This window comes from Haliotis rubra, unplaced genomic scaffold (assembly GCF_003918875.1).
Source record: "Haliotis rubra isolate DU_JTF1 unplaced genomic scaffold, ASM391887v1 Scf58, whole genome shotgun sequence".
Classification (NCBI taxonomy): domain Eukaryota; kingdom Metazoa; phylum Mollusca; class Gastropoda; order Lepetellida; family Haliotidae; genus Haliotis; species Haliotis rubra.
The window spans coordinates 1,905,764-1,921,310 of record NW_025767279.1 but is presented as its reverse complement, the minus strand read 5'-3'; the positions used below and the strand labels follow the sequence as shown (position 1 = coordinate 1,921,310).

General features: G+C 39.8%; 1 protein-coding gene across 1 annotated transcript in view; it reads right to left on the bottom strand.

Annotated features, from left to right (window-relative positions):
- LOC124254712 (transient receptor potential cation channel subfamily V member 5-like) overlaps window positions 1-15,547 on the bottom strand; it is a 98,382-nt gene that overhangs the window by 43,569 nt on the left and 39,266 nt on the right. The window contains exons 4-8 of the mRNA XM_046688559.1: window positions 12,588-12,742; window positions 9,941-10,095; window positions 4,611-4,754; window positions 2,098-2,179; window positions 334-449 (exon numbers count right to left, since the gene is read on the bottom strand). Coding sequence (XP_046544515.1) covers window positions 334-449; window positions 2,098-2,179; window positions 4,611-4,754; window positions 9,941-10,095; window positions 12,588-12,742 — 652 coding nt within the window. The remainder of the gene's footprint in view (window positions 1-333; window positions 450-2,097; window positions 2,180-4,610; window positions 4,755-9,940; window positions 10,096-12,587; window positions 12,743-15,547) is intronic.

Here is a 15,547-nt window from a genome sequence, read left to right as displayed (position 1 = left end):
AGTGTAAATACAGGTATTCTAGTGCATATTCAGGAGTGAGTGAGTGAGTATGGTTTTACGCCACTTTTAGCAATATTCCAGCAATATCACGGCGGGGGACACCAGAAATGGGCTTCACACATTGTACCCATGTGGGGAATCGAACCCGGGTCACTAGGCTACCCCACCGCCCTGCATATTCAGGAGTGGTGTTCCAGTGTACAGTCAGGTGTGGTACACCAGACATTCATCAGGTATATTTACCTATATCTAACAATGTTCTCAACATATAACAAATGAAACCAATATCTCCTGACAATATCTCAGATGAACACATGCGGCACAGATCGTTACCCTGGCAAATGTCTTCCACTTCTCGTCCAGTAGCTGACGGATGACCCCTCCCTCCAACATGTCCAGGTGTTCCTCCGTCTCCCCATTCACGATGATCATCAGGGCCGAGTTCCAGTCTATAACACACACCACTCACATCATCATCAATCTCTCCATCCCTAAACACCACGTCACAATGAAGGAACCGAGTTCAAAGTGACCTACACAGGGCTCCAGATAAGGGCCGTATCGGCGTATGTAGGGATAAAAAATATGCATGATACGGTAGGAAATAATTTAGAAAACGTAGCAAATACGCACCACATCAATGGTGTACGGTCTCAGAATCATTTACAAACGTATTTTTCTGAAAAAGTCTTGTTTTATTGTTCATTGACCTGTTTACACAAGAATCAATGTTGTGGTGCATACATGAAACGAAACACAAGATTACTGATACTCCATTAATTTCCATTCAGTACTCTACATGTACACTTAAGGTTTTCCAGTACTCCTATATTGAACAAATAAGGAGTACGTACTCCTGATGTGAAAAAATTATCTGGAGCCCTGCCGACACTTTTTTTTCAGATACCCCTTCAAGACCCATAAGTTTTGTCTCAGAAGCCAAACAATGGGGCACCTGCAACAAGTTTAAGCTTCTGTTCTCTAAAACTTGAAACCAAATTCCATAATTGTTTGTAACAAATGCAAAAATCAAATCTCGCCCTAAATTCTGTTAACTGTTTGAAACAAATGATTTTCTTGAAAAGAATTGTCAAATCTTCCTCCATCCCATGTATTTCAAACTGTCATTGGTAATTGCTAGACACGTTTAATACACAAGTGCTGATACATATATACCCATGTAGACCCATGTACTTACTCATCGCCTCTTGCTAAACAATGTCAGTTGGATTCATTATTCAGTATATCATACTGACATAACATAAATGATCCATTTACAAACTTGTTTTAAGAGTGAGTGAGTGTGAGAGTTTAGTTTTACGCCGCACTCAGCAATATTCCAGCTATATGGCAGCAGTCTGTAAATAATTGAGACTGGACCTGACAATAAAATCAACAGCATCAGCATCAATCTGCATAATTGGGAACTGATAACATGTGTCAACCAAGTCAGCGAGCCTGGCCACCCGATCCCGTTACTCACCTCTTACGACAAGCATGGTTTACTGAAAATCAATTCTAACCCGGATCTTGACAGGTCTTTGTTTTAAGAAGTGATGCCATCACCACCATCACTCCTACCAGTACAACTAACACACAATTCTTATCACTTTAGAGAATTTTGATTGGATGACTATTTTTGGCATACAACTGTTGTGAATATTTATTACTCCCCCGTGGAAGATACTGCAGTGTAATATTTCTACGGCAATATTACACTAGAGTAATACCGCTAGACTTATGACGTCATAATGGTTACAGTTTTGACGTCACAATGCTAATGCTTCTGAATCATTGGTATTAGACCTTGGTTGACTCGCGGAAATTGATATGAGAGTCATCACACTGTTGGCAGTTTCTATCAATTTATGTTTCTAGAGTAATAAACAGAATACTAAACTCGCTTCCTTGAAATACCATTTTTCTTAAACTCGTGAAAGATTTAGCATCAAACTCGCTTTCGTTCGTTTGATACCAAATCATTAACTCGTTTAATAAAAATGGTATTACACGGAAGGTCATTTAGTATCTTCTATTTATCTAACAGGATGGAATAAAACACCCTGGATGACAGAGGATGGTATGAAGGATAGTTACTTGTTTCTCCCTTGTGTCCAATAGAGTCCAGGCTTGTGAGAGGGTAGGCCGAACACAAGATGTTGCTGTAGCGCCACAGTTCCTGAAACGATACACCACCATCAGTACACTTGACCAATCATCACACAGACAGGCAACACAAGACAACAGGCTGTGTTTCATTTCAACACCCCTACTGTATTTTCGAGGGTCGAAATCTGGTACTTTTGTGTTAGAACTGTCCTTGAAACAATGATCCACCATCAGTACACTTTACAAATCTTCACAGAAACAGGAAATATTTGAGGCGAAACAAGTGGATGTTTGAGGGAAGATCACATATACTTGTATCATTGCTTAGTGCAGGATTAAACAACACATATCTTGTACAAGGCAACTACTAAAAGCCCCATAATGATAAAACCTTCTTGATTACTGTTTTATACTCATGGCAGAACTCATTAAGAAAAACAAAACATTGAAAGAGCATTGAAATATGGATCCATTGTTTCTTTGTGAAATACAAATTTGGTTAGCATAGATTATCACTTTGACAGGTTTTACTTGTGTTCGGCACTATTCTCTCTGTGCTGCGAGAAGCGACACCTACTGGAGAATTGAAGACAGCGAAGCTGTTTATCTTAACAAGGGTATACAGTAAAGAGGTACAGCCAGACTGATGTGTTTTTGTTGTTGATTAATGCTTGCAAGACTTAAAGTCTGAAGGTATTGGAGAACATCATTGTTACGCACAGTACAAAACTACATAGTATCCCTTCAGAGATTTCAGGTAAACGAACTGGTGATAAAAAGCTTGGTCAATAAAATGTGAAATCTGAGATACATTATCACTAGACATGATAATTTACCATGTGTATTGTATTTTTTGGGTGTGATAGGCATAGTTTTAGATATAGAGATGTTCTGGTATACTCAGTCGGAAACTAGCAATCAGCTGATTCGTTCACAAATCTATCTGTGGCTCAACTAAAAACACCTAAATAATGTAATTTGGTGCCATGATCAAAGGAAACTTATTTTATTAGAAATTATGTAGTCCAATATCAAGTTATTTTATTTGCAACTATTCAAAATATAAATAGCTCTTTAGAAAATTGCTTTCTATTGCTGGATAATTATCATGTATGGGACGGTTTGACCAGTAACCATTGAAGCCTCACACTTTCCTGTTACAGCCAATGAATGAAAACAAAATGCAAACATCGTAATTACAACCCAAACAAGTTAAATGTATGATGTCAGGCGGTTAGCTTGTTTGAGGAATATGTCCATCAATATCTAGAAATCTATATCTTCAGCTATACAAAGAAACTCGGTCAATATCATGTGTCTAACAATCAGATATTTAAAAATATCTCAGCATTTCTGGATATAATAACTCGTTCAAATTTCAACTCAAGATACTCAATTAACGTATTACTAGCTAACCCTTTGAATAAAGTATGTAGTTTTTACACAGGCACCAAGATATCGTAGTATTCCCTCTGCTATAGTAACAATACATACATAAACATTTCTCACAATCCACTGTGCAAGATAACAGTGATTAATCAATCAACATATCGGTTAATCCTGTGAATGAATTGAATCCTGTGAATCAACTGGCCATTCGTCTCTAATGTTGTGCCGTCAAGTGCATATTACATGCAAGACATTCACCACATTGAACTTTTATTACATGAGCAAATGTCCCATACGACTTATACAAAACGAGTGTGAAATTTTGTATTGCCCAAGCAAGCGGGAGAGCGAGGAAAATACAAAATTTTGCACGAGTTTCGTAAAAGTCGCATGACATACTTACTGGAATGTAATAATTTCTTTATTATTGATTTTATTCATTCCATTTGTGCAAGTGTGACGGCTCTGTTAATTGACGTCACATTCCATTGTTTAATGACATCACAGATGACGAAATACAGAAACAATCGTTGCTAAGCAAAAGTGATGTGCACAGTCTTAGATTTAATAATTACACCTGACATGAGAAATGCCAAAGGTGAACCACTGTTGGCTGTATAGCCTTAACACGCTCAGAGTCAGGGGAGGACTTTGTTCGGGTATTATGCATAGCGTAGGTAGATCCGAGTGCTGCCACCACTAATAAATACTTGTAATAAAATCATTAACCAAGCATCAAGTAAATGAAGACAAATTCACAAATGTAGGGCTTATACAATAAAACATGGATGAGAAGAAGGGAGTAGGAATTGTTGTTTTACATGCAGTTTGCCTGAAAAAGTAGGGGTCCTTACAGTTTTAACGACACTAAGTGAACTTCATTGTTGCAAAAATTATATTTAAACGTAAATGCTGTATTCTAAAGTACATAAATGTACTTACACATTCACATGTGCATACAAAGTGAATTGTTTGGTTAATCATAATGCAATCAAATATAAGAATTTAAAGGGATTCCCCTGAGAGTAATTCAACAGTGTTCAAACAAGATCAGACACATTTTGTAGAATATGAATAGACTACACTTCAAACATGTGACAATACAAGCTTACCAAACTGTCCAATTCAAGCATTTCCTTGAAGATGGTATGTCTGCCGAGCTGGCTGGCAAGAGTGAGCGGAGTAAGGCCATACTTGTTCTTGATGTGGGTATTGGCGGGCCGTTCATGGTGGCACACTGCATAGCGGTACATGGTCTGGAAGATCAAGTCAGTACAACATAGTTTATCTTGATGTGGGTATTGGCGGGCCGTTCATGGTGGCACACTGCATAGCGTTCATGGTGGCAGTACACTGCATAGCGGTACATGGTCTGGAAGATCCAACATACTTTGTAAGCCGCTTGACATATAGAAATTAGACGAAAATTTAATTCTCTTTGGGTCCTTTTTTGTGTTAGAATACTTTTTCAGTCTCTGAATTAAAACATCCCAACTTTTTTACTCAAAAAGAAGCTAAACAATTTATTATTGGCAACAAAATCGAAAAACAATATAACACATGGTAAAAGCTTACTACAGTCCGTTTGAGTCAGAAACGGACCGCTGAATTGCAAATTTGATCATTGTACAAAATTGCCACATAAATATAAATAGTACACATGTTTATCATTTACTAATACCCAACAGCTTTCTCATATTTGAAAATTTTCCAGACTCCACCAAAAAAGTTGTTTAAGAAACTATCATCATTGAAAACGCAAAAGTTGTTATCTGTCACGGCGGGGTGAAACCGCAGAAACGGAACAGCCACTATCTCGCCGTGCACGGAATACACATGCCTGATGAAAAATGAAGTTGAATGCTGACGTGAAACGGTTGATGATTAAAGTGTACAATTTTTTCCGTGCTGAAGCCGAAAGGGGCAAACCATTTTATGCCATTAATAAATTCCGTAAGCAGGCATCAAAAGCTTTAGGAGTATCAGCAAGGGTACTGACAAATGTTCTGGAACACAAACATTGTGAGGGTGATGCGAAGCAGGTAGGGGTCTTGTCAAAATCACACAAATTAAAACATTAGGACAACTTTCAAAAGAACCATGTAAGGCAGTCTATCAACAAGCTCTATTCTGAAAACAAATACATGTCGCTGAAAATTTTAACACAACCTCAGAGTATTAAAGTTGTGTACACACTCTGCCGACTCTTACACTCTTTCGGGTATCGTTATAAGAAAATTTCGGGGGAGAATAGGTCAGTACTCTGTGAACGCCCTGATATCGTTCGCTTGAAAATAATTTTCTCAGGGTTATACAGAAGCGCGAGGAAGGGTTCGAGCCAGAGTACTTGGACGAGACGTGGGTCAATGCCTCGCACACTGCCAGCAGTCAGTGGGTACCCGATGGGGGTGATAAGGGGTCACGTAGAAAGCTGCCTCTAGGGAAAGGAGAGAGACTAATCATTCTCCATGCTGGTTGCTCCAGCAAAGGCTTTCTCCCAGGCTGCGACTTGGTATTCAGGGCAAAGTCCACAGATAACAGAGACTACCATTCCGAGATGAATGGTGCGGTTTTCCTCGATTGGGTTAAAAACAAGTTGGTACCAGCTCTACCAGAGAAGTCTTTTATCGTAATGGACAATGCCCCATACCACAGCATGCAGGACCCCGACAGTAAAGCCCCAAACAGTCGAAAAGGTGATATGATATCATGGCTCGACAAATTCAGATCGCACGGCCTTCAAAGGCAACGAAGCCTCAGCTATATGAGATCATAAAAACCCACAAAGGTGAACCTTTCTACAAAGTTGACAGTTACATAAAAAGTAAGGGTCACGATATTCTGCGACTTCCACCCTATCACTGTGACCTTAACCCCATTGAAATGATATGGGGTATTGTCAAAGGAGATGTTGCCAGATCAAACACAACTTTTAGATTACGTGACGTAGAGGTTTTTGTTAAGGAATCCCTTAACAAAATCACGACTGAAACTTCGCAAAACTGTGTCAACAAGGTAGCTAACGTCATTGAACAAGGTAACTGGTCTAGGGATGGCTTACAACAGGCAACTGTGGCACCACTTGTCATCCCTTTAAGTCGTGACTATGACACTACGACGGACGAGGAACCGACAGGTCTCCCGGAATAGATTTTGAGATGTCCCCTGCCATGACTGGCTGTTCCGTTTCTGTGGTTTCACCCCGCCGCGACAGACAACAACTTTTGCGTTTTCAATGATAATAGTTTCTTAAACAACTTTTTTGGTGGAGCCCAGAAAAATTTTCAAATATAAGAAAGCTGTTGGGTATTAGTATATGATAAACATGTGTACTATTTATATTTATGTGGCAATTTTGTACAATGATCAAATTTGCAAATTCATCGGTCCGTTTCTGACTCAAACGGACTGTACTTGAAACCTGACTTTCAGATTACTATATTCGATCTGCCATGACACACTAGCTGCATGCGTAGCAATAGGATGATTTATAACTTCTTTCAAGCAGTATATTTTTCAAGAACAGATCACTTTGTTCCAGACAGAAGCAGGTCTTTCCAAAATATCACATGACCCCCTAGCAAAGTCAAACTGGGATCTATTCTTCATGGAACTCTACATGGAACTAATGTAAACACTGAGTGAATGAAAGGGTGGGACACAGTGTCCAAGTTTATCAGTTCCATCAAAGATCGACTAGTTAAAGTTTTGATGACACAATGTCTGACTGCAGTGTGATATTATCTGCACAGTGTGATATTATCTGCACAGTATGATATTATCGGCACAGTGTGATATTATCAATGATTCTTCTCTGTAATCTTTGAGTGAGCAAATAAGAGTTGGGTTTTATGCTGAAATAATTTAGCAATATCTAAGATCAGGGACACCATTTAAAGAAATGACACAATGTCTGCTTCACACCCATGTGGAATCTGCTTCGAACCCAGGTCTTCGGTCTTCAGGTGAGTTTTATGCCGCTTTTAGCAATAGTGAGGGACCAGTTAAAGCTTCACCCATTTGGCAGCAACCCAGTTATGTACCCAGCATGTCCACAGGCCACCATGTCTTTGCGAATATTATAAAAATATTTTTGAGAAGATCCCCGACTCGAAATGCTCCACAGTACAATACATTATGACAAGGCCGGACACCGCCTTGTTTTGTGCTGACATATCGTCATCCATTTGTGTCAAGATCATTTAGTTGAGAGTCAAAATCGGGTTTAAATCGACTTGCAGAAATAACAATAAAGAATTGGTAGGTGTCATGAGTGGTGATCGATAGGCCATCCATGATAATATTTACATTAAGTTTTAATCGATTGCATGCAATGGGAGCATAGCGATCGGCAAACCAGGGGGTAGGGTACACTGAAGTTCCCGCCTTGTCATAAAGTAGTGTACTGTGTAGAATTTCGAGTCGGGGGTCATCTCAAATCTTTGATATTTTTCATAACATCTTTAATCCTCGCAAAGACACAAGGGCCTGTGAGGTGAGGTGAAATTGGGTTTAACGTTGTACTTGAGAATATACAAGGGCTTGTGAGCATGTCTGGTGGGGGGAACACCCATAGACACACGTCTCAGAAATTCTCCACTTTGGTCAGACCCACAAGCATGGTGCACACAAACCAAGAAACACAATCAGGGTCAACCAGGATTCGAACCCATGATCACAGGTTTCTGGCCCTGCCAAGAGATGCAACTCTACAGAGCATTCACAGCGCCTTAGTTCACTAAGCCAATACTCTCAGACAGTGGGAAAATTATACGTGAGAATCAAAATGGTTTAGCCAATGAAAATCGAGTGCACACTAGTCCTTTGACCGATATAATAATAAAGTTTATCAGGGTCTGAACACATCTGAGCAGTTATAAACGGGAAACATGACAGAATCAATGCATAGATTTCTTTAAAAGTAGTTCCTGCAAGCTGACCTCATTTGCATATTTATTGGATTGTTATACATGCTTACCGGATTGGGTTTAGCATCAATAATACAATAAATAATCTTACAAGGATGTTTGCAATATCAAACTGTATTCCATTAGCTCCATAACAGCTCTTGAACACTGACGAATATATAGTGAAGGCAGCAATAACTTCAGGAAGAAATGATCGGTTGGGAATATTGACATAAGTTTGCATCTAGCAAATATTTCATTCAAAATAGTAATGACATCCATCAGGCACAACACACACATCCAAATCACAGTATGTTCTATCAATCCCTCCTGGATTCCGCGACGCATTTCTAAGAATTACACAGCAAATTAAAGTGAATTCTGCATCCCATTTTTCAAAATACTGCAAAAAAAACTTGAAAAAAAACACCCCACAAAATAATGCAATTTCAATCTTCCAAGGATCGATTTTTGTGCACATAATTGCAGTGTCAAATTCAAATAATATTATTGGAAGGTTTCTGAAGAAAATATTACCTCATGAGTATTTTGAAAATATCCTTATAACAAATGTCTCAGTTCGTTTTTGTGTAACCAATCATCATTTTGATATTTACCCCTACTTTTCATTTCGGTTGATAGTCAATCTTGATTTAACTTTCAAAATAAGTAAATTCTGCATGAAAATGAATTTTCCACGGACCGGACGTTTTTCTGCATCAAATGGTAATTTCTGCGATTCATACTGCAACTGCGGAATTGCGGAATCCAGGAGGGACTGTTCTATGGACTGCCAGACTCAAGTACCTGACCGCTAAAACCACCTGGCCTGTTACTAAGAGTCATTGACCCTGAATATAAAACTGATTAATCCACTGCCAGCTTAATGGAACCTCTAGCCATCTCAACGGGACAATCTTGCTATGAGAAGATCACTGAGGATAAGAGGATATCACTTGGTTTTCCGTTAGTTTTGATGGAATTAGAATTCATATTTGTTTGGGAAACTGGTAAAAATATAAATGCAAAATCATGAACTGTTGTGTTGAATATACATATTTTGTGAGTGAGTGAGTGAGTGAGGTTTTATGCCGCTTTTATAAATTAGCAATATTCCAACAATATCACAGCAGGGGACACCAGTAAAGGGCTTCACACATTGTACCTACATGGGGAAAAGAACCTGGCCAGCTATATTTGAAATGTTCGTAGACCTACAAACTTCTTAAGCCTATTCTTAACACATTGACTACAATCAAAGTTAAGAATTCTTAGGGCTACGAACGTTTCGAGAATTATACGGACGCAGGTCTTTGGTGTGATGTTTTAAGCACTTCTCTCTTTTTTGAGAAACCAGAATCAGACTTAGTCTCTGAATACTTAAATTTCAAAGGAGCCTCAGCAAACTCAGAGATTCAAAACCTGAGGAAATGCTTCATGAAGAGCTTTTGCATTTCAGAAAGGGGCGAGAGAAAGGGACACGAATATGGTTCAGGGACTGTGAGACAGACTACTGTTTCGGAGTGTCTACTGACCGGCTGGTCTGCAATGACCACCATGTGTAGAACTGTGTTTCCGAAGGAGTCCTGGAGGTTGGGGTCAGCTTTGTGCTCGATGAGGTAGTCGTAGATGTCCTTGTGACAGACACAGGCAGCGAACGCCAGTGGGTACTCTCCATAGTATGCGTAACCTGCAATAGAAACCACACCGTCTATATCATTTACAGTAGATGTCCTTGTGACAGACACAGGCAGCGAACGCCAGTGGGTACTCTCCATAGTATGCATAACCTGCAATAGAAACCACACCGTCTATATCATTTACAGTAGATGTCCTTGTGACAGACACAGGCAGCGAACGCCAGTGGGTACTCTCCATAGTATGCATAACCTGCAATAGAAACCACACAGTCTATATCATCTACAGTAGATGTCCTTGTGACAGACACAGGCAGAGAACGCCAGTGGGTACTCTCCATAGTATGCATAACCTGCAATAGAAACCACACAGTCTATATCATCTACAGTAGATGTCCTTGTGACAGACACAGGCAGAGAACGCCAGTGGGTACTCTCCATAGTATGCATAACCTGCAATAGAAACCACACAGTCTATAGCATCTACAGTAGATGTCCTTGCGACAGACACAGGCAGCGAACGCCAGTGGGTACTCTCCATAGTATGCATAACCTGCAATAGAAACCACACCGTCTATATCATCTACAGTAGATGTCCTTGTGACAGACACAGCCGGCGAACGCCAGTGGGTACTCTCCATAGTATGCATAACCTGCAAAAGAAACCACACCGTCTATATCATCTATCGGGGGTGTTCCATATACATGACATCAGGAACTTTTTCCGTTTTCTTGTTAATTTTTTAAAATAAACAACATAATTAACATTGGAAATTCAACTGGACACTGGTACAGTGTGATATACAAATTTGCTTGCCCGGCAGAAAAAAACACTGGACTCGGACGTCGGGCAATGGGTTATTTCCACCCCTGACATGGCTTATTTGTTTGTGTTTATCTCTACATGGAGTCAGCAATATTCCAGCTGCAAGATGGCAGCCTGTACATGATCAAGTCTTGACCAGACAAACAAGAAAACAAACAAACAACATCAACTCTATAAATGTATTGGGTTATTTGACTTCAATGCATCTCCACAAACGGTAGTAGAAGCGTGACTATGTAAACGGTTGCAGACATAATGTTGACAATACACTTCTGAAAGTCATGTACTTTAACCCAGTCAGTTCCTGAAGAGTAAATGGCATTTCATTAACTTGCTGCAAATTGATTATGGACGAGGCTAAGCCACACAAATCCCCATTGTCATCTTCAATCCACAAGATCTACCCCGGTGCAAAATGACAGACTAACAAAAGGTGTTAACGGATCATTCAACATGGCCATGTTGGTCGCTTTCAAATCACTTTCATTATTTCTCGATGTTTGTATTGAATGCAACATTAAACACTAAAGAATACATATACCTATGCCTCAAAACTACTTCTACTGGTTTAAAGTTGTGACCCAATTCCATCAATAAATTCTCTAACAAAACTGATCAGGTGAAAGTGCCTTGTATGCAGAGTCGATGGGTCGGCATAAAGGATCCGACAGCAATATGATTGATGTGCTCTTGTGTCAAGGTTTCTTCACAGATCGAAATAATGAAAGTAGAAAAGAGAATGTGGGTGATCTTGGCCCAGGCGATCTTGGCCCAGGCGATCTTGGCCCAGGTGATCTTGGCCCAGGCGATCTTGGCCCAGGCGATCTTGGCCCAGGTGATCTTGGCCCAGGCGATCTTGGCCCAGGTGATCTTGGCCCAGGCGATCTTGGCCCAGGTGATCTTGGCCCAGGCGATCTTGGCCCAGGCGATCTTGGCCCAGACAGGTTGGTTAGGCTCATCAGCCAGGTTGTCGTTGTTAAATGCCCTAACTCAGCAATATTCCAGCTATATGACGGCGATCAGTAAATAATCGAGTCTGGGGCAGACAATCCAGTGATCAACAGCATGAGCATCGATCTGCACAATTGAGATCCATGTCATCACTGGACACTCGCCCCTTTCACATGCAGCCCTGACAGAGAATGGGATTTCTCCCAGGAAGTGCTGCCAGTTGACCTATTGTTGGGAATCGGAAACGAAATCCACTTTCGTTTAACGGAGGACTTGTGGTGAACTATTTTCGATTATAATCGAAATATATACATTTTTAATGTAATCACCAAATTTAAGGGTTTTTCCCCAAGTTTTTTCTAATTAATGCTATTTATAACTAATACTGTCATGCAATGAAATACACGCATGCAAGAAAGACACTGGAATTGTAATTAAACAATAAAAGTGGTTAAAATTTTACAAGTGCATAGCTTTACGCTGTTGAGCGCATGTGTGTTTGTGAAGATTCATCAAATTTAATGGTTAGTTTACTTCATTCAAGTGTGTTACACTACAACAAAATTCCGATTAATCGAAAATATGTTTTTTTTACAATCGATAATTATTTTTATTTCCTCCTTTCGATCGATTATTTTCGATCATCGAAACATCACTAAATTGAACCCACTAAGAACGTTTTGGAGAATGTGCAGACTCCCCTACACTGCAGCCTTCTGCATTACCAAGAGATATTACTATTATTAGCTGCTATATTACAATACTTACCATCAAAATTTGTCTTCTTTTTCCGACTCTTCTTCTGGTCTTCAGGCAAGAAAAATCGCCCAGTGGCTCTCTGGTTGATAATAGCACCATTTTCAACAAGGGTTTTCACACCCTCAAAGTCCCCCTGAACCACTGCTATATGCAAGGCACTTTCACCTGAAATGGAAAAGGAAACTTTAGGATGTATGTAATTCTATTTAACAGATGCTCTAGTTGTTGCTTGGGATAGCTGTGGCCCAATCATTAAGGAGCCTAGATTTACTGTATAGAGTTGTGTCCCTTGAACATGCCAGGAACCTATGATTGTGGGTTTGAATTCTGCTTCACCATTATTATAGTTCTGGGTTAGTAAGTTCCATGTGCTTATGGGTTTCCGTAAAGTGGTAAATGTCTGAGACTTTGAATCACTTCATCTGCATCTGAGCATCGCTCTGGGCGTTCATGAGGCGGTGAGGTAGCCTAGTGGTTAAAGTGTTGGCTCGTCACACAGAAGACCCATGTTCAATCCCTCACATGGGTACAATGTGTGAAGCCCATTTCTGGTGTCCTCCGCCGTGGTATTGATGGAATATTGCTAAAAGTGGCGTAAACCTAAACTCAATCATTCTGGTCTTTCGTCCCACAACAAGTTGACACATATTGACATAACTGGAATAGTGAGTTAACTCCAGGTAACATGAGCAGCTGTGTTTTCAGTTCCCAATGATTCTAACAATCATGTTTCTTTTCACAAGCTATTGATATTTTTAAATACCATTTTATTCCATGTATTTCAGATGTGCATGTGTATATCGATTTCTTACATGATAACGATATGATACAGGCCTTGTCAGAAAACCCATAGATGAGGATGACAGTGTGCGAAATAGTTTCCAAATTTTGCTAGCCAGTCGGGTAAGCTGTGCCTGAAAGTTACTAGCCCACAAAATAATTCACTAGCCCAAATTTGAATGTAGAAACTAAGCAAAAATTACAAAAATAGATGAGAATAAGATATTGTCGGCATGACCCGGGTTTCATCATTAAGCTGCTAATATGATGAACATTTTTATCATGCGATAATTTTGCATGATTTAAAGGTGTATTATAACTTAAAAAGTCAGAGGTAGTGATTATTTACAAAATGACCCCATGAAAATTCACTAGCCAGTCAGGCCAGTGACTGTGGAGATTTACTGGCCCGACTGGATTTTTACTAGCCACGTGCTAGCGGGCCTGGTTCAGTGGTTATTTGGCACACTGGAGGATGATGAAATAATTTAGCATGTGGCGACACAAGAATGACATATCACAGAAGTTAAGTACTGTTGATTGTGAGGAGTGGCCAGATTGGTCACCTTGATTGCTGACCTTGAGTTACTGTTTAAAACAAATAATGTTATTTAAACGACAGTGATATTATCAAGTCTTGGAACCCGCATCGGACTCATAGACTTGGTTCATATATGTCAATAACTATATTGTCTGATCCATATTGAAATATTTACAGACCACCCTCATAAAACTTGAATAGTGTGCTGGAGTATAAGAATGTGGTTGACCTTAGTGAGCGAGTGAGTTGGGTTTTACACTGCTATAAGCAACATTCCAGCAATATCCCAGTGGTGGACACCAGAAATGGGATTCACACATTCTACCCATGCGGGTAATCGAACCTGGGTCTTGGGCATGACGAGCAAAAGCTTTAACCATTGTGCTACCTCAATGCCCCTCGTTGAGCTTAGAAGAGATGAACCAGAGGTCGATACAGTGAACAACAATTCTCTCCCTTGGGGTATGATTACATGCAATCACCCATTCACCAAGCCTGACGACTCAGTCCATGTGTTGCCCCTATAACCAGCATCAGGTGCCTGTGAACTACTCCGACAAAAATCCCTACAGTGGATTATGTAGGTACCTAGGAGATTTGAAACGGATAAAAATCAGTTTACAATTCCCAAACATGAATCATGGTTCATGATATTATTTTGCATTCATATAATTCATTTCAAGAGGAAAACTTTCAAATTGAAGTAGTCTTTAATTCAGTTCCATTCCAGAGCATGCTAAACTATCCCTCACATAACTGTTAATCCTAACAACATCTTAGAACACAACGCAATGACTTAATACCCTTATAGACGAAGAAATCTTTACACCACAAACAGTGTTACATTTCAAATAAAAATCCCACAAATACCTTTCCACAACGGTCCATTAAGCACCAAGAATAACATTACCACAATAGCTCTGGGAAAAGATTATCTCACTCTCTGACATAGAAACCAACAATGAGAAATATTAGAACTGAACCTTGTTCCAGAGAGTAACAGGACATTACATTTGTCCATGGGGCTCAATTTCATCCGGGAATCAATACACGTCATCGTAAATGTAGTCGGCGCTTATTGCAGGTGGGAAAAATCAATGGCAGGTCGGTGTCTAAATGAAACTAAACAGGTAAACGCTTCACCCTGGTAAACAGCCACATGAAATATCCCAGCCTATCAGTGTCGTAAACAATGATCAATGATTGACGGTTGTGTGACGACAATTTACTTTCACACTCTCCATATCGTTTATGAACATTTCGTCTAGCATGTGCCGACGGCGCTGTGTGAAAGGGCTGAGTATGGTAAGGTAATTAATTAATATCAAGTCTTGAGGATACGGGAACCAAACCAGGAAACATGTCCTGGTTGCCAAGGCGTCAAAGAGAGGGTTATTCCTTGTTGTCAGTAGTAACACTTGTGTCTTGGCACTGCCCTGAACCATTCCTCCAACAACTCCCAGCACCATTGGCCAGGGTCAGGTACATTAATGGCTTTGACCTAAAGATAATTAACACAAATTGGCTTTCCTGAACTTGAATGGAATGAATACAAACAATAGGAGCATAAAGTCTCTGCAGTATTGTTCCTTTTATCTTGATTAGGAGAGAAACGCTGTAAGTCTTGAAATACGAGGTGGTCTCACTT